Raw genomic sequence first — 24161 nt, 5'->3', positions numbered from 1 at the left:
CTAAACTACAGTTCCCAGAAGCCTTCGCGGAGCACTGTCGCGCCCTACAGCTGAACGCGGGTCAGAACTGTGGTCCGCTCCGTGCTAACTACCTGTGTCTCCGTGGTGAAATAAGGCCCAGGATGCTGTTATCCCAGGGGAGCTCAATCCTGCGACCAAAGCCAGGGAAGGTCCAGGAACTACGTAGGAAGGCCGAGAGGCAGGAAAAGGGCTGAAAGTTCTGTCAGGATCGTGCTCTGGATAGGCGCTTCGGCCCGTGCCGCAGCCGGACAGGAGGTGCACGTGGTCCCTGAGGTGCTGCGAGGGTGGCGGTCGCAGGGGTACAGGGAAAGAGGAAGACTGCCGCCCAGGCGCGCGTGGATGAGAGATGGAAGGGACTGGAACGAAGGCCCTGGAAGTCTCAACAAGGTCAACAAGTCTCTCTGGGATAGCGGGATGGTATTTAGAGAAGTTTGGATTTACTTTTGATTTTGCTGGGGCCAGTGAGTATGGGGTGATGTACCAGAGCCTCCTCCTGGAAATATCTAGTTGCCCTTGAGTAGGTAGTTAAGTATTCATGGAGCAACTGTGTTGTTGGTTAAAAAAGAAAAATCAATTCAGAAAAAAAACATACGATCCAAGGATCGGCACTTCAGGGATTGCTGGCCACTCTTTAGGACGCAATGTCAGTGACTATCCTGGTCTTTAAAGATGTCATTCTCTCACTTAGGGAGCAGGTAGGTCCAGGCACTATGCAGATGGTGGAGAAACTGAGTGCACCCTGCACACTAGAGGGTTGGTGTGACTAGGGAAGGCAGCCCATCAAACAGAAAATATTCACCAGGGAGTGAGTGACAGGGCAGTAAAGCTGTGTTGGGAGTTACAGAGGGAACAAGGGTGGGGATATTTGGGATATTTGGATTTCCTGGGAAGAGCTGCCCACAAAGAACTTGGCTTAGTGTATTTGATGCTTAGGAAGGCCAGCGTCATCACCAGGGAAAAGGAGTGATAGCTCAGTATGGGAATGTGTGTGACTCTGAGGTTCTGACAGCCATGGCAGGAACAATGGGTTCATTTTGTGTGTGAGAAGAAAGCGATGGAAGTTTGAAGTGGACAGATTAACATATCTGTCCAGACTCACTGGGCAGTTCTGGGCAGGACAGATGCAAGGTGAGAGCTAGGGATGGGTAGTAGTGTTAGCATCTTGGCGATCCCCTGAAGAAAGACTCCAAGGCAGTATTCAAAAGCAAAGAGCAGGAGACAAGCAAGGGGATAACAACTGAGATGCAATCTGAATAAGTCAATAAAAAACAAACAAAAAGCAAAGAGCATTCATTCCAGTATGCTGGCATCACCTCTCTCCTCTAGAGGATGGCCCCGATGAGCACGCAGGCTCAAGTTATAGACAGAGGGGTTTGTGAGAAGGTTTGATTGGTCAGAATTGACTCAGCATATACAAGGGGATGCAGGATTAGCTGTGTGTTGTGTTACTGGGGACTTTTTGAGTCGTTGAGGTTTGGGCTCTTACTCAGGAGTTGGCCTTTAATTTGACTAGACAGGGCCAGCTGTGTTCTTTACCAAGGCCATGAAGTAATAAAAACATAGTATTTGCTCATTTTGTCCTATAGGCTGATTAGCTGCCCATGAACTGTCCACGAGTTGTGTTTTTTCCAGGGATTGTTAGAAACTTGGCCTAGTTAAGCAGAGTGAAAACCTGAAGCCTGTCATGGAGTTGGACTAGTCAAGCAAACTGGGATCTTTGTGTGTGTGGGGGGGTGGATTCTAGGGTCCCTGGGAGAAGGTTCCCTCATTAGCACAGTGATAGCATCTGCTGGCTTGAATCCTAACATTGAAAAGAAAAATCAAGGCTCACCCAAAACAACAGCAAAATAAATAAAACCCCACATTATGGCGTGGTTAGGGGGAGAAAGGACACTAGGCCTGGAGGTTTCTGCAATAGGTAGTGTGTGGCATAGCTGCCCTCCACTATATACCTTCCTCTAAGACATTTGCTTTGAGAGCATACTGTTCTCTTAGGTGCTTGTGGGTTCTGGACAGCATGCTAGAAAATTCAGACCTCAGTTTTCAGATCTATGACAATAAAGTAGCATTTAGCACTAACTCTGTTAGGTAATTTCCTTACCATGTTCTTACCTAGCATAACCCAAAGCACCTCGTTAACAAATGAGGAAGCAGGCACTGATGTATGAAACGCCTTGAGCAAGGCCCCAGTAAATGAAGTAGGTGGAACCAGGAATGGTACTCCTGCTGATGAAGGAAGGTGCAAAGGCTGCTTAGGGTAGCTGGGAGGAAATGTGTCTTCCAAAATGTATGACGAAAGTAGCGAAACTTCCATTTATTGGATTTATTTCTGCTGGGGCTAGTAAAAGCCATTAGGGAATGATTGCCTTATGGGTAGCCTTCTGTACCCGTGTGTGTGTGTGTGTGTGTGTGTGTGTGTGTGTGTGTGTGTGACACACAGACGTGCACATCCTTCAAACAGGGCTGGAGTGTAGCTCAGCTGCTGGAGTGCCTGCGTGAATACCTGGACTTGATACCCCGTGCTGTAAACTGGCTGTGGCGGCAGTACAACTGTAATTCACTCAGGAGGTAGAGGCAGCCAACACAGTGAGTTCAAGGCCAGCCTGGGTGAAACTTGGGAGACTTTCTCAAAGATTAAAACAACTCAAACTGTAGCGACACCGTTGACATGAAGTCCGTGATACCATACGGCTCTAGCTAGGACTCCCTTACAGGCTTTACTTACTGTTCCAACATTCACCCAGGCAGCCCCCATTTCTCTCATGGACTGGTTTTTTTTTTTTTTTCATTAGGATCCACTCTAAGAAAGGGGTTGGGAGAAACCAAAACGGTTTCCCTGTCTGCTCCCTCACTATAAATTATGGATATGCAAAGGAACGTTTATATAGGCCCAAACTGATTTCTTCAGGAGTGGCTACTTCTTCCTAGTTCCTAGTGCTGATTTGCAGAGCCCAGTAACAAGACCTTTACAGCAGGGTGTGACATCTTCCTTTAGCTTCCTTGCCTGTCACTTTGACTTGCTACACACCAACCGCCCAGAATTTCCTAGATGTACTGGGTTCTTTTTAGCCATCTTTCCATTACTCCTGTTTCTCTGCATCAGCTGGCTCACTCCCTTGGGCACCCCGAACTAGGAGCCACTTGGCATCAGGGTCTAGGAGTCCTCCATCCTGTGTATCATGAGTAGGAAGTGTTGCACTTATGTTATTGTTCCAGCCTGTGGATTGTGAGCAGAGACTGAACCATGCCAATTAGTGTAAATATAGGGAAGTGACCTACCTGAACTATATCCTAAGGAATCAACTGTCAGGGCTGTCAGTGCTCTGGGTTACTCAGGACGATCTGATTGAAGAAACCCTGCAGGATGGATTTAGGCTTCTCAGCAGCAGGGTGGATCAGCCTCTGAAGGACTTAACTCCTTGCTTTGCAGAGCCTCTTTATTGTTACACAAAAGGCTTCTTGAATAAATCAATTTCCAAATACCAATACCTCTTATCTGATCTAGGGATTGTCTGAAGGAGCTATTACCTAAGCAGTTCCCAGACATTTGAGACTTCTTGGTTTGCCAGTTGTGTCCTGGGACTAAGTTATGTAGTCTCTGTGAATCCTTCAGGAAGAACAACCCCATAAATTTCAGATAACAACCACTATTTACAAAAGGCTCCTTTAAAGTCTACTTCAAAGGCTATTTATCCAATTGCCAATTTTTTTCTGGGCTTTCTCTCATCATTTTGATCATTTTGTCTTTCATCATTCTGTCACATTCTTAGCCTCTAGAAAATAAAAAAAAATATGTAATTCAATTTTGGTTTTCTGATTCTATCTTGTAGAGGGCAAAAGGTAAGCATACAGATAAGCACTGGAGAAGCCAGGAAAATTAAAGCAGAAGGCTTCTCTCTCCAAAGGGAGAAGATATTTGGTTGTTCTCCTGAATGCTGAAATATAGTTTACAACCTGGTGATCCTTTGCTACCTTTTGAGCCAGGCTCCACCCACATCCCTCAGAATATTATATTTGTTAATCCTAGATGTCCCCTCCCTCACCTTGATCATTGCTTCTAGGCCATAAAACCCATCTGCATGAAATCATGTCATTTGTACTTTTATAACAGCCTAAGTGACTTCTATGTTATTGCTGCATCAGGCCAAATCCCGATTCCCACAGCCATTATGTTTACCCCTAGTCAATCTCCTTAGATCCTTGTATTGATACCGTTTCTAAGTCAACAGAACCCATCTTTATGGAAGAAGCCACATGTGTTTTGTAAAGAGCTTTTATGTAAACATATTGTACTCACAGGATGGGATTAACTGTTATCAGAAAACGTTTTTTCCAAAACTGTGCCATGCTTAAATACATCTAAAATAACAACTAGTGTTAGACTCTTGAAGTTGTGGCCCAGTATCGGTGCCTAAGTTGGACTGAACTGAGTTTCATTCTTGTCTCTTCGTGGAATGTTTCCAGGCCATCCCGAAAGCCTACAGCGATCCCGCCCCCCACTGCCTCATATTTAGGACACAGTCAGTATGTTTAATAAACCAACTACTATCATGATCTATAACCTACTCCTGTGTGGTTTCCAGTATGCTTTGAGTTACAAAGGTTTTATTAATTTGCTGAATTCCTATGTCTATTAATGTTTTAGTTAGGGTTTCTATTGCTGTGATCAAACACATGACCAAAGCAACTTGGGGAGAAAAGAGTTTATTTGGCTTACACATCATATCACTGTTCATGATTGAAGAAAGTCAGGACGGAAACTCAAACAAGGCAGGGACCTGGAGGCAGGAGCTGATGCAGAAGCCGTGGAGGAGTGCTGTTTGCTGGCTGGTTCAGCCTGCTTTTGTATAGAACCTGGGATGGCACCACTCACAGTGGCTGGGTCCTCCCTCATCAATCGCTAATCAAGAAAATGCTCCCTGCAGGCTTGCCTACACCCCATCTTATGGATGCGTTTCCTTAATTGAGGTTCCCTCCTCCTAGATGACTTTAGCGTGTGTCAAGTTGATATAAATCTATCCAGTACAATTAGTGTTCAATCCACCTGTCTTTTAAATTTCCATAACAGTCAAATAAGACACAAAGGTATGTACTTGATTCCTAAGTAATTAAAGTTTATATTTAAGTCACATTAAATATAATCAGCTTATTTAACAACAGTTTAATGACTATTAGCAGAGAATTCAAAACAGCATGCTATAGCATTAAAATATGCAAATTTTATCTGGCACCCCATGGAAACTAACCTACATTTTAGGAGAGAAAGTAACCCAAGGACATAAAGGACAATGAATTAGAGGTAGAGAATTTTAACCTAAAAACACCCAAGAAAACCACCGTGAAATAGAAGCATCTCCACAGCATGTATAATAGAAGACCAAAAAAATTCCCTGCATTTTGTTTTGGGCATTTTAGCAAATACAGATCCCAAAGAATTTCTACATCCCAAATCTCTCATTTACAGATAAAACACTGTGACCTGATAAAACTGGGTAACTTGTTCAAGTTAATGGGGGGTTAGAACTGGGTTGAGCCCAACTTTGGGGCTGTCCAGTTAATCACTATCACATTTTCCCATCCAGTGTGAACTCTGATGCCCAAATCAGGATTCCCAGGATGACACAATAGAGCTTACTTCAGCCTATGTCGTTATCACTTATGTATTAGCTACTCAAGCCTGGTATAAAATTTTACCATGTGAATCAAGTGTTCTCTACTTTCATGTTTACTCTGCTATGGTTCTAATATCTGGTATGCTATACTGTACTTCAACTAAAAGGTTACCACATTAGTTACGGTGACTTAAGTACCTACATTAATATGACATTTGATTATTATCAAAGGATTAATCAAGATGAAGGGGTCAGTGAGAACTTTTCTCACATGTGAGTCCTCTGATGTCTTGTAAGGTTTGTACTTCGACTGAAGGCTTTTCCACATTCATTACACTGGTAGGGCTTCTCTCCTGTATGTATCCTCTGGTGCACTATAAGGGATGAATTCTTAATGAAAGCTTTCCCACACTGATCACATTCGTAGGGTTTTTCACCAGTATGAATTCTCTGGTGTTCAATAAGATAGGCGCTTTGGCTGAAGGCCTTTCCACAGTCAGTGCATTCATACGGTTTCTCTCCAGTGTGTATTACCTGATGCACAGTTAGGGAAGATCTCCCGGTGAAATGCTTTCCGCATACCATACACTCGTAAGGCTTCTCACCAGTGTGAATTCTCCGATGCTGAGTCAGAGAAGAATTCTTACTGAAAGCTTTCCCACACTGGTTACATTCAAAAGGTTTCACTCCAGAGTGAAGTCTCTGATGTTCTATAAGATACGTGCTTTGACTAAAGGATTTACCACATTTGTTACATTTGTAGGGTTTTTCTCCAGTGTGATTTCGCTGATGTAGGGTGAGAGTTGAGCTTTTACTAAAGGCTTTTCCACACTCACTGCATTCATAGGGTTTTTCTCCAGTATGACTTCTCTGATGAACAATAAGATGCATGCTTTGACTGAAGGCTTTTCCACATTCATTACATTCATAGGGTTTTTCTCCTGTGTGAGTTCTCTGATGCACCGTAAGATTCATGCTTTGTGTAAAAGCTTTCCCACAATCATTGCATTTATAGGGCTTCTCTCCAGTATGAATCCTTTCATGTTGAATAAGGGAGGAGTTCTTACGGAAAGCTTTCCCACACTCTTTGCATTGATAAGGTTTCTCTCCAGTATGAGTTCTTTGATGAACAGTAAGGTTCATACTCTGACTAAAGGCTTTCCCACACTCATTACATTTGTAGGGCTTTTCTCCCGTGTGAGTCCTTTGATGCACAGTGAGGGAGGAGCGTTCGATGAAGTGCTTGTCACATACATTGCATTTATAAGGTTTCTCCCCAGTGTGAATCCTCTGGTGCTTAAGCAAGGAAGAACTCTGGCTGAAGGTTTTCCTGCACTCATCACATTCATATATTTTCTTTCCTACAAACATTCTCGAAGTTTTCATTAACTCAGAATTTTGTTTAGAATCTTTTCCACATGAATTCCAATTACGGGGTCTTTTTGCCACAGGAATGCTTTGCGGTGAATCAAGCATTGAACCCTCAATAGAATATTTCTCAGTTTTATTACCTCCACATACCCTCTTCTCGTTAAAGGCTTCCTTTTGGGTCACTGCCACTTGGCCCAGATATCTTTCTTGTTGCCCCTCTAACCAACAAGAAGGTTCCAAGACAGCCCCTAATGCTGAATGCCAGAGATCTTCCCTTTCCATTACAGCCTCGTAGGGCAAGATTCCAGTAAATTTGGGATTTGGAGTTGGCTCTTTGGTTTCAAGTCTTGTCTCCCAGCCTGAAAGAAAGTACAGAGTTCAAATGCAGATTGATTTCTGTGGTATAAGTGATGAGAAACTACATAAAGGGTACAGGGGATGAGAGAATAAAAGTAGACTAGCTGCTAAGTGCGCTTGATAGATTTTGAAAATCTACAATTCTTCAGGGAGATTAAAAGGTGAAGAACAGCATAGCAGCCCACAAAAACAGAAGAACTCAGACGACGGCAGGTGCACTGGATAAGTGAGGAGAAAGGGCTAGCTCATGCAGGAGGGATGGATCAATAATGAATGGAGAACTAGGTAAAAACACGCAGAGGAGACTGGCTGGGGAAAGCAGGTCAGAACCAGGTGCTACATTATGACAATTAATTAACCAGCTCGGTAGAATTCGGTGTTGCCTGGGAAGGGGATCTCAATGAAGGATTATCTAGATTAAGTTGATCTGATTATATTACTGATGTGATAAGGCCTCACCTGGGCCTTCTCTTGGGCAGGGGGTCCTGTATAAGATGGGGACGGACAGCAAGATGACCACTAACATGCATATATTCACTGTTCTTTTCTTCTGACAGCAGATGTAACATGACCAGCTCCCTCAGCCTCCGGCCACTGCGACTTCTCTACCATGAATTGACTTTAACACGAACTGTGAGTTAAATATACACTTTCTCCCTTAAGTTGTTTTTGTCAGAATATTTTATCACATAAACAGAAAAGAAACTAAGACAGAGATTGGTACCCAAAAGTGGGGTCTTTGATGTGTACACTTGATCATGTCACTTTTACCTTTGGACCCATCTGTGGCTAGAATGTGCAAGAGTCTGGTATACGAGGCTAGAAAACGCTGGAATTGGAGCATGACTCATTCCGGTGGGCACTTACAAGACTGAGGTAAACATGGCTCATAAGGTTTCAGAGGAAAACAAGGATTCTATCAGGGACTGGGCGAGGGGCCATTTATATTATATTTTGTTGAAATATCTGGCCTCATTCTGACCATGTCTTGAGAGTATGAATACAGCTGTATTTGAAGACAGAGGACTTATCAGTTTGATAGGGGAAACTGAGGACAGGAGGGCATTTAGGTTGTCTGAGAAAACAGCTGTCCTTGTTAAAGAGCTCAGCACCGTGGTAGAGATGCCTCCTGTATTGCACTGGGATTATATGAGGGGCAAATTGCACCCAACAGCAGCTCCTTCATGTGAAGATACAAATTCATTTAAAAGGACACAATCTAGTTTGAAGTGGCTCCTGTCACTCAAAAGCAACTTCCTAGCATATGTTTCTCCAGGACGAGCACATAGAAGCTGGTACAGCTCTTGGTCCTAGGGGGTCATTTTCCTTCTGGAGTTGGGGGCAGAACTTGGCAGCATAACCCATGTAATACTAGTTTTGAAGGTATGGAGGGAGGAAGTCATGGATTTTAGCTGAGGCCAGGAAATGTATGGTAAGGTCAGTCACTGCCTAGAAGCCTCAGTTACAGTGAAAACCATAGGATAATAGAGATGCCAGGCCTGTGGGGTATCTGCCAAGGGGAGCTGAAGGAGTGAAGGAGACCTGGCCTAGGAGACAGTATGTGTGTGATGCAGGTAACAAGGCTGGAACGGTGGATACCAAAGCCACATAGAGCTTGGACTATTAGATTAAGAGCCTCAGATATCAGACATGACACTGTAGGGCCTTGGTTTGCTTTGCTGTGACTATTTTATACCCTGTTTACTCTGTGTCATATGTTGCAAATATATAACTTAAAAAAAAATGAGTGTTGGGGGCTAGAAAGATGGCTCAGAGATTAAGAGTACTGGCTACTCTTCCAAAGATCCTGAGTTCAATTCCCAGCAACCACATGGTGGCTCCTAACCATCTATAATGAGATCTGGTGGCTCCTAACCATCTATAATGAGATCTGGTGCCCTCTTCTGGTGGTCAAGCACATATGCAGGCAGGACATGTATACATAATAAATAAATAAATCTTTTTTTTTTTTTTAAGAGTGTTCAAGAGGCCGGGCGTGGTGGCGCACGCCTTTAATCCCAGCACTTGGGAGGCAGAGGCAGGTGGATCGCTGTGAATTTGAGGCCAGCCTGGTCTACAAAGTGAGTCCAGGACAGCCAAGACTACACAGAGAAACCCTGTCTCAAAAAACTAAAAAAAAAAAAAAAAAAAAAAAAAAAAAAAAAAATAATAATAATAATAATAATAATAATAAATTAAAAAAAAGAGTGTTCACAATTAAAAGAGTGTATATTAAAGTATTAGGATTGTTAAATACTATGGAAACTTTTAAAGTTGGGTTAAATACATTTTATAACATGGTAATGAGCCAATGGGGACAAGGGGTAGATTCTGACTTAAAATAGATTTGTTTTGGATTCAAATCAACAAGGGGTAGAACTGTGAGGGTTGACATTGTTAACTTTACAAAAATTCATCTGGGAAGGAAGTCTCCATGAGGGGTCGTTAGGTTAAACTGGCTTAAGGACATGGCCATGGGGATCATCTTGATTACATGAATCACTGTGGGAAGACCCGTATTGACTGTGGACGTGGATGAGACCATTCCCTGGGCAGGGAATCCTTTATAAGATGGAGGTAGCAAGCTGGGTACCAAGGGACCCATTTATTTATTACTCTCTGCCTCCTCTCTGCCTCAGTCTCCTGCCATGTGCTTTCTTGGCCATGATGACCTAGAACTGTGAGCTGAAATACTTTCTCCCCTAGGTTGCTTTATTAGAGCAACCAGAAAAGAAACCAAAATACCTACCCACCTGCCATTCCTACCAGTAGAACTCTACACCAGATAATCTAATGAAGCATCAAGGTGTCAAAGGATTGTTGCCCCTTGAGTCACACATATAGGTTCAAACTGTGGATCTTAACAACACTTTAGTGACTTACTTGTTTCTCTGAGCTTGGGCTAAGATCTGAGAGGATAAAATAATCTGCTAAGGAGGAAGATATTAGATGTAAATTGCTCTCGGGAAATACACTCATCTACAACATAAAGAAAAGACATATTTGAAGCTCACAACACTTAAAGGAGGAGGATGCTGTTTAAAGGCCTTTCTTTCTTTATAACCTTTAAGCAGACAGTTCTACCTACAGATGTAACAAGCCTAACCAGCCCTGCTCTTTCCTAAATTTCCTTTCTGTGAAGCTGGAACTTGTGCTGAGCAGAGCCAATCTGTTGAGCTGCTGGAGGCAACTGAGTAGAAGGAGAAGGAAGGACCCTGGAGCTTCTCGGATGCACAGGACCCCGTTTCTTATCCCAGACAAAATGGCCTGGAGGCAGTGAGGACAGAGGATAGGAAACTGCAATCTGAGAATCAGCGTTAGGACTGTCAGTCAAAGTTAACATAGCAGAGGTCAACATGGGGAACCATAAACCAAAGGCTCTGAAGCAAGAAATGTACCTCACAAGGCTTTCCCCTCCAAGCTGAGCATCTTTAACAAAAAGAAAACCCAGAAGTCAAACAGGAATTACCACCAAATACATGTTCCTAAGTAACTCTGGAGAGCGTGTCTATCTAGTGGTATCAGCAATACATGTGCTGGCAGCTGTCTCTTGCCCAGCTCACTCTGGCAGAATCCAGTTATCCAATTCAAGTTTTCTGAGAATATGTGAATTGATACCCAGAAGAAGTGCTGGGGAGAATCCATTAGCAGGGATAGATGGCAACACTGTAAAGAAGAGCCAAAAAAGGAAATTGTGATGGCTAATCTTGGTCATCAACTTGACTAAGTTGGGGCCACTTCCTTCGTGGAAAGTGTAACACTTAGGCCTTAATGGAATAGATACTTGTTCTGATTATGGGTTTGCCTTTCCTGCATGGGACGCTGTCAACACTACCATCTGTAGACTAACTGAATGTGTTCTTTGCCATCCTGTTATTCCATATACCATTGCTTCTAACCAAGGAACTCATAGCCAGAGAGGTGAGGCAGTGGGTCTGTTACTCAGGAATCCATCACCCTGAAGTAGCTGGCCCAATAGAATTATGAGATGGCCTTTTGAAAACACACACATAATGCCAATTAGGTGGCAGCAGCCTGGAGGGCTGGGACAGAGTTCTCCAAAAGGTGGTGTATGCTTTGAATCTTCATTGAATATATGGTACAGCTTCTCCCACAGCCAGGATCCACAGGTCCAGGAATCAAGGGGGGTGGAAATGGGAATTGTTCCACTCACTACCAACCCTTAACTTCTGCTGGCACAAGTTTTAGGTTCCAGAAGGGGCAGTGCCCCTGCCAGGAGACACAACAAAACTCCACTGGACTGCAGGCTCATACTTCCCCCTGGTCACTTTGGGTTTCTCATCCTCTTAAGCCAACAGGCTAAGAGAGGAGTAGCCCTACTAGGAGGGGTGACTGATCCGGATTACCAGGGAGACGTTGAATTGCTTCTCCACAATGGAGGGGAGGAAGGTTATGGTGGCATGCAGGAGATCCTTAGGGTGTCTCTTGGGGTACTGACCCGATTAAAATCAGTGAGAAACTACAACAACCCCAACCAAATAGGGCGAGGAAGGGTCCAGAGCCTCGGGAATGAAGGCGTGTGGGTCTCTCCTCCAAGGAAAAGAACCAAGGCCTGCTGAGGTGCTTGCTGAGGGAGGCAGATGTACAGAATGGGTAGTAGAGGAAGGCAGTGACAAACACTAGCTGAGGCCATGTGACAGAAACATAAACTGCAGTTAGCATGAGTGTTTCTGTCCTATTTTGTTAAGAATGAGTTTATGCATATATATAGATATACATTAAGTGATATTTGTGTTCCTCCTCTTTATCATGTAATACAATATCAATTGAGATAATATTAATGGTTATCATAATTTAGGTTATGAGACTAAAGGACTAACCATTCCTCAGGGGACGCTGTCACCTGTAATACATTTATGGCTGTACATGGGATTAGTTACATCATGTTAGATAGAATTATGACCCGGTTATCACGCCCATTTGGAAACTGGTCATGATAATTGTGTGTCTACATGACAAGGAATGGACCTGTGACAGCTAACCTTGGTTGTCAACTTGACTCCATCTGTAACAACTAAACCCCCAACAGTTGGCCATGTCTGGGGATGGGGCAGTTTACTTGATTGGATTGTTTGAGGTGGGAAGATTCTTCCTAAATTTGGTCATCTGAAGTGGAAAGACCCATCCTAAACATGGGCTACACTTGGTGGCAGCCCACATAAAAGGAAGCTTTTGCTTCTGCCTGCTTGCCCTCGCTCTCACTACCAGCTCATCTGTCTTGCTGCTGAGCCATTCCTTTGCTGGTATGAGAACCTACCTCTGTGGGATTGCCAGTATAGATGGAAGAACAGCTGACATCTCCAGATTCATGGACTGAGTAACTACTGGGTATTTGGCCTTTCCTTCAAGACACAGCCACTGTTGGACAACTAGTTGGATCACAGCCTGTAACCCACTCTAATAAGTCCCCTTCTGTTACTTAAGGAGCCATGACTAATACAGAAATTATCACAAATCAGAATAGTGGTCAGTGCTGAGTAGCGGTAACAGTGCACGGGATGCTGGTTCTTGACCTAGGGTCTGGACTCTGGGGTCTGTGCTCCTTATTCTTCATTTGTTTCATCATAACCAACTACATAGAAAAGCAGGAAGCCGCAGTAGTTAGGTAATAAGTCAAGCCAGATTATCTATCCTGCTCAAATCTGATTTCAATCGTTATTAGCTGTGTGACTTTGTGCAGGTTTCTTAACCTTTCGGTGTTCTAATCTCCTCATCTGTTAAATGGTACTTACAATATTTACATAAGAAAAACTGGTTAAGTGTTCATTTATTAAGGGTATGACAGAATATCCATCATGTCACATATATATATATATATATATATATATACATATATATATATAATGTATATGCTTTATAAATCCTCTGCTTACATATACTCCAAAAACTAAGTGAGAAAAAGAATAAAGCATTTGCTATTCTGCAAAAATGCTAACAGTTTTTTAACACTCAAATATCTTAACACTATACAGAACTTAGTGAGGTTCAATATATTCTTTATTACATTTAGATGCCTAACTTAAATGTAAATTCTGAAGACCCAATTCTTAAGAAAAAGACAAATAAAAAATATTACCTACAACTTTTAAAAACTGGCCTAGGAGATCCTCCCAGGAACACAGGGTGCCAAAACACAATGCGCCAGGCCTGCAAAGGTGAGGAAAAACCCGTGTGACTTGAGAAGTGAACTAGGCCATTACTATGCATGTACAGTGAACCAAAACACACCTCTGTGCACTCACATTTACCTGCTAACAGGACACCTCTTCACAGCTAACCTGCAGTGATGTGTAAGAAAACCCGAGAAGAGCATGCTCTGCACTGCATGGCTTTGCCGTGCTCGCCACTCTCCTAGCTCCCCAGTCTCTCCTTCTCTAGAGGATAATTCAGACCCATTTGCCCCAAGAACACAGCGGAGGTGCTCTTCTCTTCTTTCTCCCCTTCAGTCTAGCCTTGAGGAAACGCCAGGCTGTACTTGCTTCTGTACTCTTCCACACACAGCACAGCCCCTTAGCACTGAACAAGCCTCGTCCCTGGGTCACAGGCGGCTTTCCGATCGCTCAGCCCATAGGCGTTTGTCCTTCTTTACTCAACACTGCTGTAGTCTTTCTGATTTTCTCCTTTCCCTGACCCAGTTCCCCTCCTCATCCCTCGGGATGCTTCTGTAACCTGTCTGGGAGCATCTTTGACCTTTGTATCCTGATAACTCTCCTCAAACTCACACGTAGACCTGACTTCTAAAAGTTCTATGTAATGTTATTCAATATTCATCCAACAAATACCATCAAACACTTGCTCTGGCATGCAGTGGGTGGGCATACAATGGCATGTAAGCTCAATAACGACAATTCAGTGAGTTTACATGCCAGCGCCTGACAGATGCCCCGAAAGACACGTAAATACTGCTGAGGAAGCGTTTGGACTCTTCCTGAAGGAAAAGTCTGAAAGAAGATAAAGGAGTGGGGGTAGGAAGTCCTTATCTAAAGCATGCGGGTGGGGTGCAGCTTAGTGGTACAGCCCTTGCTTAGCAGGTGAGAGGTGGGAATTAGTCACTAGCACCAGACACATTTCCACCCAGTGCCTCAAGAAACCTCACCACTTGGCGGTGGAGTGACCAAAACAGAACCCTAAGCAAACACACCAAATCTAGGAGTGTAGAAACGTACCAACAAAGTCCAGCAGAACTCCTGAAACGTGAAAATACCCATAAAGTAGGAGAAGTTAATGCACTGCTAACAAAAAGGAAGAGGAGCCACGGAGACAGCTCAGTGGGGTTGAGGGCTTACTTTGCCACATGAGGACTGAGTTCCAACCTCAGCACCCACACAGAAAGCTGAGCTTGGGCCTTTGTGGCAGCACACAGAGGACTGCTGTGGCTTGCTGGCTGCAGCCTAGCTCCAGGCTCAGAGACCCTATCTAAAGGGAATAAGGCAGTGTGATGAAACAGGACACCTACACACATGCGTACAGTGTACACACATACACACACACACAGAGACAGAGAGAGAGACAAACAGACAGACGGAGACAGAGACAGTCAGAAAGAATAAAAATAAGTCATAGAAATAGAAAATCTGAAAGCAGAGTTTGATTTTTCCCCTTCAGGAGTGAAAGAACTACATTTGGAGGACTCTTCACCTGAGGCTCTCTCCCTTTTAGAAGGACAATCTCCCACATCAGGGCCTTGGCACTTGCTGTTCCATGTGCTCAGAATAGAGTCCTAGACGTATGGCTTTATCTGAGAATCTATGCAAAGTCACAACCCCTACAATTAACCTCACCCTTAGGCTACATTCTCTTCCCAGCCACTTACCAACTGTGCTATCCCCGCCCCCACGTTGCTTTCTTGCTACAATTCCAGTGGCAGACAGAGGGCCTAATACTCAATGAGTATTTGTGGAATGAATAAACTACTTACAGAACAATAAACATAAGAAACAATAGCAATCAACACCACAGAAATCTATAATGAAAGCAACTAAGCTCCCTAAAGGGGTTGTGTTATACCATATGAATGAGCATTACACGCATAAAACAGAAGGAGCGAGACCTCTGAATGCATACACCCTCCAACCCAGCGAGTCCTCTTTCAGAGTCTTGTTCTCTAGAAAGAGGAGTGGTGGTCAGAACATCTTATTCATGTTTAAGATTAAACACTCATAAAGAAATGTTTGTGAATTTCTTCATGCAAATACCAGATGGGCAACTTGTGCATGGAGATACAAAGAGGCAAGCTTGTTGGAGGCCTGGAAGAGTCTTTACAAGATAAGCCATTGGTCCTGACTTTTCCAGCTGACCTCACATCCTCACTACTGTTGATGTATTTGAGAACTGACCTCTGCCTCACAAAGAACAGGGTATAATATATCAATACAGCCCCGTAGCCAGAATTTTCCTTCTTTGCCTTAACTCATTTGTGCATGGTCCTCACCAAGGTATTCACTGAAGTGTTTGCTTATAATTTCCTTTCGTCTCTGCCTATCAAAGTTACAATAGCTCCCTCTTCTTCAGAAAATGCATTCGGGGTAACTGCTGCGCCTAGACTCAGAGTATCTGTTTTCCTATTTCCTTGACAGACTGTGCAGACAACAGATAGCTCTATGTTTGCAGGGGTCCCCCCTAGGAAGAGGCCAGGACAGAAGTGGGAGTCAGACAGCAGCCAGTCCCTCCTCGGCTTCCTTGGCACACTTTTAATTTTGAAAGTCTGAATCCACAGAAAAGAGAGAAGAATGACACATCTGCCCCTCAGCCACATTCTCTGGGCCTTGTTTATTGTTTCTGTGTGTTGTAAGCACTGGCTTTGCTGGACCACTTCCTAGCTCACGGATGTGACATGCTACCCCTGGGCACCCCAACATTTACTCCTGAGGGCATTTTCTAACAAATCACAGGATACTGACAATGGCAAGACATCACTGTTAAAGTAATAATAATACAACCGTTTGTTCCTGAGACAGGGCTGATGTCAGGTGCCTCCATCACGCTCCACCTTATTTTCCAAGATGAGGGTCTCTGATTGAATCTGGAGCTCACCAATTTGTCTACAGTGGCTGGCCAGCGAGCCCCAGGGATCCTCCTATGTTGGGTGGCAGGTGTGTAGCCTGTCACCTACAGGCACGGCTTCTATGTGGGCACTGGCCTTGAAGGCAGGTTCTCATGCTTACACAGCAGCCATGTTACCCACTGAGCCATCTCCAGGTCCTCTGCTCCCTTGTTAGCTTTTAAAAATACGTTTTAAAACAATGGGGCGAGAAGTGTTGAAATGGCAAGGTGTAAAATGTGTTTTCTGCAGAGAAAACATCTGAACTTTTAGCTGTGACGGGGACTGACCAAGGCACTAAGCATTAAGAGCCGAATGGCAGGAAATAAATGGATGGTGGACACAGATGGAACATTCTGGAAGGATAAATGAAATGTGAAAGATATTGAGCTGCTGGAAATGCAGCAAAACTCACTTCTCACTTTTTAAAATATGTAGACTATTCAAAATGCCTTTCCAGGCAGGAAGAAAACAAAGCTCCCAAATATTTACAAATATAAGGAAAAGTTAGGAATATAGGCTAGGCCTGGGAACAAAGACAGTAAAAGGAGGTGTCTCAGTCAGCAACAGACTTTACTGCACACAAATGAAGACAGAGAAGAAATGCCACTGCTAGCTTTTCCAAATGCTCAGTGGCTCCCAGCAATGTGCACATGCTACAAGTGTAGTCACTCAAGCCTCACAATGCATCCATCCCCTCCTCCAAGACCAGGACATAAGCTTCAGTGACAGAGGACAAATCTCATCAGCACGGTGGCCCTGTTTTCATAAAACACACATCTGTGGGAAGTGGTCTCTCCCAGAGACCCCAAAATGTCTTTCACGCTTGGTAAGACACCCATGTTACAAGTCCTTGCATTGTGACACTTACCCAGAGAGATGCAACCTGAGAGTTCTCCTTTCCTCAGGCTCAGCTCCTGTTCCGGTGCAGAGATCGCCTTTGGTTCAGCAGGCTGACGTCCTGCTTAGGAGGGAGAGGCGAGGTTGGATTCTGAACGAGTCAACACCCACGCCCAGCATGGTTCTTATTTCCTCCCTTTCCATTTTTTCCATTCTCTATAGACTTTTCACCTTGAAAGAGGGGACACTAAGGCACTATCCTAAACGATGCCCCATGAGAGTGGAGGTTTCAAGTCAAACCCATGAATTCCATATGGCAGAAGGCTGAAGGGGGAAAGTGGCCAGAGTTAGGTCTTAAGTAGCAAGCATGTGTGCATGTGCATGTGCATGTGTGTGGTGTATGTGTGGTGTGTGTGTGTGTGTGTGTGTGTGTGCGCGCGCGCGTGTGTGGTGCATGTGTGGTGTATGTGTGTGTGTGTGTATGTGTGTTCCTCACCCAGGGAGACCAGGTTCCTGTAGTTTTCCAGCATCACCCTGCCACACAGGCTCCTCTGTGAAGAATCTAGCTGCATCCACTCCTCCCAAGTGAAGTCCACAGACACATCTTTGAATGTCACTGACTCCTGAAAATACAAATTCCTCCTTAACATGGGATTTTGCTAATAAAACCTTGAGAAAAGACCAAGCGACACCTGAAGGAACAGGATACAGTTTTGTGTGAGGAAAACATGCTACATTCTGACAAAAATAAAATAATTGCAACAAACCACAGACATTATGAGACAAAAGAAAAAAAATTACAGAGTGGTTTAGGGATTGTGGTAGTTTCCTTATTTCTGTCATAAAATACTCTGACAAAAGCAACTTGAGAAACCGTTTATTTTGGTTCACAGTTCAGGGGTGCAAAAGGCAAGGTGGCAGGAGCTAGAAGCAGTTGGTCACATGACATCCACATTCGGGATGCCGGCTGCTGCTCAGCTCCCTGTGTCCTGGCTAGGAAACGGAGCCACCCACTATGAGAGAGACTTCTCAATTTAACCCAATCAAGACAGCGTGCCCAAAAGCCCATCTCCCAGGTGATCGCGGATTCTGTTAAGGGAACAATTAACACTGACTATCTCAGGAATCAAGGACAGGGGTGCTATTGTTTGTCCTGAGCTGGTTGGACCCCAAAGGCTCAAGTGTTGGAAGCTTGGTCCCCATGAAGCAATGTTTAAGAGGTTGTGGGAGGGCTGGGGAGCTGGAGCAGTGTTGGAGGTTGGTCTGATGTATTTTGATGCTGATTACTGCTTGCTGTCTCTGTGACCCACCTTGCCTAAGAGCCTCAGCTGTTTGACCAATAAAATGCTATCACACCTGGGCAGGGCACATGGGATAGGCGTGACTAAGGTTCCTGGGCTGGGGGAGACAGAATCTTGGGAAGAAGAGACCAGAGGAGAAGGAAGGTTGCTGTGGGTTAGGTGGAGGAGAAGCACATGGCCAGCATGGATGGAGGATTTGGCGCAGATGAAGAACATTAGCAATTTGGGATTATGGATGGGAGGTAGCCTGATAGAAATTATTAGAAGTAAATGGCATAGGATTACGGCAGGTATGGGATATCTGCCCCACTATGGAAAGTAGTTTAGGGGATTAATATCTGCCCTGCCCCAGGTTAACTAAGGCTATTTTAAAATATAACAGGTGTCTGTGTCTTGATTGATTGCTAGTGGGTTAGGAAATACTATCATAACAATAATTATAGGCCTAATAATAAACATTATTAGACCATACTGGTAATCTAACTGTTGGGGGATGGTCAGCAGCGGTTAAGAGTGAGCAAAGCAGACAAGCAGATCTGAGTTCAGCTCTGGAGGACTCACATCAAAGGCAATACGCCTCTCACCCCAACACTGATAGGTACAGATGGTGGCTCCTTAGGTTTACTGGCCTGCTAACATAGCTTACATGATGAGCTTATGGTTCAGTGAGAGATCTTGTCTAAACATAGAAATATCATGAAATAATGTAAAAAGACACCCATAGCAGGAGGCAAACCACAGTCAGCTGCTGTGAAGCAGCCCTATACCCCACACCTGGAATTAAAACATAACATGTCTGTTTTGTTTTTAAGAACCCAAAGTTACAAAATTCTCGCTACACCCCTGTCCTCTGTAATAAAGCCCATTCCAATATGGGAATAAAAGGACGTCTGACAGTGATGTCTCACCTGAGCTCCCAATGGCTGAGGCCCAACAGCCATTGCCTCCCTCCTTCCTGTGGGGCCTTCCCAGAGAATGTTCCGTCTCTAGAGGTGGAGCTGAGGGAGGGAAAGGAAGCCATGAGAGAGACTCCTGCTGCAACGAAAAATAAAATACCTACAAATAAACAAAGTAAGAAGCATAAGGTATTGACATAAATAGAATTAAGTGTTTTACCTATAAACTTTGCTTGATTAAGCTTATTTAGGTATATTAACAGAAATGAATGGAGAGGCATGCTGTATTCCTGGGTAGGATGGCTCAGGATTCCTAATGCCTATTCCTTGACCTGATTAACATATTCCTAATCAGTTTATATACCTCAGTGGCAGTATTTTAAAGTTAGTTATGAAAAAATCATTAGTTTTAGAACTTTTTTTTTTCTCCATAGCTGAGGACCAAACCCAGGGCCTTGAGCTTGCTAGGCAAGCGCTCTACCACTGAGCTAAATCCCCAACCCCTAGAACTTTTATTTTTTGGTTTATTTATTTCTGTATATAAGTGTTCTGGCTGCATGCATGTATGTGTACCATGTTTGGATCTGGTGTTGGAGAAGGTGGGAAAAGGTATTGGACATCCTGGACCTAGAGTCAGGAATCGTTTTTAAGCCACCACGTGGGTGCTGGGAACCAAACCCGTGCCCTCCACAAGAGCAGGAAGGCCTCTTAGCCACTAAGCCATGTTTCTAGCCTTAGGGGAAAATTTAAAAGAATGCTAGTGACGACAAACACCAGGTGTTCTCACTCATATGTGAAAGCTGAGTCTGTTGATCTCATTGAAGCAGAGACTTTAGTGGCTACCAGACAACGAGAGGGCAGGCAGGCACAGGAATAAAGTCACATAAAAGGCATACATACCTCTTAACCTAGAGCACAAAAGGTTAGCTACAATTAATTTGCATTAGTTTACTTTTAAAATTTTAAAACAGCAAGGCGTTTTCATTTTTTTCGTGTATTCGTATGCGTGTGTACTACATTCACGCGTGTGTGAGCATGTACATACGTAGGTGCCAGAGGAGGACGTTTGGTGTCCCGTTTTATTACGCTCTGCCTGATTCCTCTGGGACAGTCTCTGAGCCTGGAGTTTGGCTGGTGGACAGCGAACCCCGGCAATCTTCCTGCCTCTGGGTCCCAGCTCGCCCGCTTTCCTGTTACGCATCCGTCTGAAACCCGCCTACATTCTTACATGGGTGTTGCATGTGAAGTCAAGTCTTCAAGTGTGCACAGAGGCACTTCTCCCCACCCAGCAATCTCCTCTGCACCTCTTTTCATATTTTGGGACAGGGTCTCATACAGCCCAGCTGGCCATGAACTTGCTGTAATAGAAGCTGACCTTCAACTCCTGCCTTTAGCTCCCAGGTGCTGGGATTACACTCAGCTGAAAAAAAGCATCCTCATTTCATCCAACACGAAGAATTAAAAAAAAAAATGTGTTTACGGATTGTGCTAATTAGTCCCATTTGATCACATACTGTATAATCACGTTGTAACACTACCACACACGAATATGCACATTATTTTAATTTAAGGTTAATAGTTATGAAAGAGAACTTGCCCACCAGAATTTTAAATGACATTAACCAGAACACCGGTAACTAGTCTTAGGGTTACTGTTGATTCGATGAAATGACATGAAGAAAGAGTTTGTTTGGCTTACACTTCCATATCACTGCTCTTTATCAAAGGAAGTCAGGACAGGAACTCAAACATAGAGGGATCTGGAAGCAGGAGCTGGCACAGAGGCCATGGACACGTGCTGCTTGTTGGCTTGGTTCCCATGGTTTGCTCAGCCTGCTTTCTTATCAGGACCACCAGTCCAAGGATGGCATCACTCACAGTGGGCTGGGCCCTCCCTCACCAAACACTAATTAAGAAATGCCAAGTGAGTCCAGGACAGCCAAGGCTACACACAGAAACTCTGTCTCAAAAAACAAAAAAACAAAACAAAACAAAAAAGCCTTACAGCTGGATCTTTTTATTATTATTATTAAATATGTACACAATTTCAGTCTGCATGTACACCTGGAGGCCAGAAGAGGGCACCAGATCTCATTATAGATGATACTGAGCCACCATGTGGTTGCCGGGAATTGAACTCAGGACCTTTGGAAGAGTAGACAGTGCTCTTAACCTGAGCCATCTCTCCAGCCCATTACAGCTGGATCTTATGGAGGCATTTTCCCAATTGAGGCTCACTCCTTTCGGATAACTGTAACCTGTGTCAAGTTGACCCAAAAACCACAGTATTGCTGAGGAATCGCTGACATATTATCTTGTCAACACCTGCTATGAGAAGAGCAGCATGCCAAGCGATGGTGAGAAACAGCGGTAAATCCAACAGGCAAAGTCTCCTCCCTCATAGATGTTACAGACCAACAGCGAACACCAATGGGATAAATTCAAATCCCAGCAGTTCAAGTAATTCAGAAAAAAAAAATGTATACATAGGAGTTCAGGGGCTGAGTTATTATTGCTCAGCAGAGGCCCTGGCACAGTAAAGGCAGAGGGGTGGGGCAGGCCGGCTCAGGATATGAGACAGTTGGCATCTCTTATCAATAAAGGATTAATTACCACAATAACATATAAAAGAGTTGCCATTTGGAAAAGAATAAAGCTGCATAAATGGAACGAGGGCTCTACAAGAAACTATAAATGAACATCTTCGTGATGTGATGAAACAGAAGGCCTCTCTAATTATGGTAAACACCGTGGAGATGGAGGAGGGAGCTGGCCCCGGGGAATGGCTCAGTGGTTCAAGTGTTGGCTGGGCAGCCATGAGGACCAGGATGCAAGCAAGAGGATGGAGTGCCTGTGGGAGGGAGACCAGGGATGACTCTTACCTTCACTGGCCACAGGTTGCGCAAGTATGTGGGTATATGTGCCCCTGTACCCATACACACATGCAGACATACAACACCCATGGGAAATGGAAAAAGAAAGCCCAGAGGGGAGAGTTATGTGACTATAGGAATAAGTAACTTCTCTGTACATTCATGAGACCTGTTTGTACAACAGACGTAAAAGTTAGGGATAAAGTGAGATGGAGTTTAGCCCAGGGATATTTTTTGAGACAGGGCCTGTCTAAGCAGCCTTGGCTGGCCCAGAAAGCTCTATGTAGAGCAGATGGCCTTCAAACTCATCCCTCTGCCTCTGTAGGATTAAAAGCCACATTTGGCTACTAACGTTTCAAGTTGGTATGAGGCCATCAACCACTCTTATACAGCAGCCATTTTTATAAACGGCTACTTTCCTGGAATGAGTAAGACAGGAGATACCCAAAGTCTACCTAGACATTTCACTTGAAGATTTGTGCAGAGACAGTGTAAAGAATTACATAAACAGGTGGGCCTGTACCATGTACAATATAAAAATAGAAAACAAAACAACAGCGACAAAAGCCAAAGGGAACACTGCTTTAGCAATCAGGCACACTTTCCCTCCCATTCATGAAAAAGACAGCGTTAACTGCCCTTAAACATCACTGTTTTAAGTTTATTCTCTATCTTCGTTGGGCTGTGATACAATGGTTTAGAAGCACTATCAAGCACCTTACAAAATGCATTTCAAACTCCGTTTTGAAAAGTGAATGGAGAAGCAGGGCAGGGTGGTCCATGCCTGTGATCCCAGTACTCAGGGAGGCAGAGGCAAGCGGATCTCTGTGAGTTCAACGCCAGCCTGCTCTACAAAATGAGTCCAGGAGAGTCAAGCTACACAGAGAAACCCTGTCTTGAAAAACAAAACAAAACAAAGTTAATGTAGAAAGGCCTCTAACATTCCTTTTTTTTTTTTTTAAGCACAATGTTTCTATTTACACACACACCCACACACACACACACACACACACACACCACACCACACAACACACAGACTTTTGGACAGATCTCGAGTGATTTTGCTCGTGTATTTTCTAGCTGACCAACAGTGAACTTAAAGAGAGATCTGATGGGCACGTCCTCACTTAGTAGCCACTCCGCGTGCTCCTCCTTCGTTTACGGCGGGCAGAGGGCGGATCCCGAGCAGGATGCTCACAAAGGCCAGGCTTTGGCCCCGAGACCGCCCAGGCTTCCAAGAGTAGATCCCCGGAGCGTTCGCAACGCGTACCGAGCCAGGGCTTCCGGGCCAGGTAGAGCTGGCGAGCAGCCGGTCCGACTGACTCCCGGGTATCCGAGGGGCCGAGCGGGGTCTCAGTCAAGTGTGACCTGCGGCCTGGCGCCCGGGTGAGCAGCGCACCTGTGACTCGGCGCTTGCTCATGGAGGATCGAGCACCGAACTGCCCGGCTGGCCTCGCCATCCAGCCACTGAGATTGGCGTTGCACCCGGGGATCCCACTGGGAACATCTCTACTTTCCTGCCCCCGGAACACCCGCCCGAGGCGCCGCACTCACCCGAGTCACCAAGAAGCCAGAGGCTGGCAGCACACGCAGCCCTGCCGGGCGCGCTGGACTGCATTTCCCACAAGGCCTCTGGCAGGCCTTCCAATTGCGCAGGCGCGGCTGGAAGGTTGTAGGCGTGGGCTTGCCCCTGCAGTGCTTGTGCATGGTTTGCAACTTTACCTGTTTCCTTAAAGAAACCGGTTCTAGAGCCTGGCATGGTGGAGCACACCTGTAATCCCAGCACTCAGGAGGCAGAGGCAGGCGCATCTCTCAGAGTTGGAGGCCAG

General features: G+C 44.6%; 2 protein-coding genes across 17 annotated transcripts in view; one reads left to right on the top strand and one right to left on the bottom strand.

Moving 5' to 3' along the window:
* Positions 1-73: 73 nt before the first annotated feature.
* The window catches only part of LOC311587252 (olfactory receptor 1f45-like), an 80195-nt gene continuing 56107 nt past the window's right edge, over positions 74-24161 (top strand). The window contains exons 1-2 of one of the 2 annotated variants that reach the window (XM_084763828.1): positions 74-408; positions 7922-7994. The gene's annotated coding sequence lies outside the window, so the exon portion shown is untranslated. Of the gene's footprint in view, positions 409-7373; positions 7995-24161 lie in introns of those variants that run through there. The other variant, XM_084763829.1, reaches the window with a different exon arrangement.
* On the bottom strand, positions 4710-23981 carry ZFP2 (ZFP2 zinc finger protein). 15 transcript variants are annotated; one of them, XM_084763814.1, is made up of 6 exons: positions 23887-23939; positions 21159-21419; positions 19472-19619; positions 17759-17885; positions 17294-17386; positions 4710-7363 (listed from the first exon to the last, which is right to left on the bottom strand). In XM_084763814.1, the coding sequence occupies exons 3-6, from the start codon at positions 19502-19504 to the stop codon at positions 5901-5903; spliced, it is 1716 nt and encodes a 571-aa protein (XP_084619940.1). In that variant the 5' UTR covers positions 19505-19619; positions 21159-21419; positions 23887-23939; the 3' UTR covers positions 4710-5900. The 15 variants fall into 15 exon arrangements, with proteins under 15 accessions (XP_084619940.1, XP_084619943.1, XP_084619946.1 ...); XM_084763817.1 differs by having other exon boundaries at positions 19472-19598; XM_084763820.1 differs by having other exon boundaries at positions 19472-19561.

This window comes from Acomys minous (assembly GCF_964271855.1).
Source record: "Acomys minous genome assembly, chromosome: 16".
In the NCBI taxonomy this organism is placed as follows: domain Eukaryota; kingdom Metazoa; phylum Chordata; class Mammalia; order Rodentia; family Muridae; genus Acomys; species Acomys minous.
Note: the sequence above shows the minus strand (reverse complement) of the source record. Positions and strands in the feature narration are given on the sequence as shown.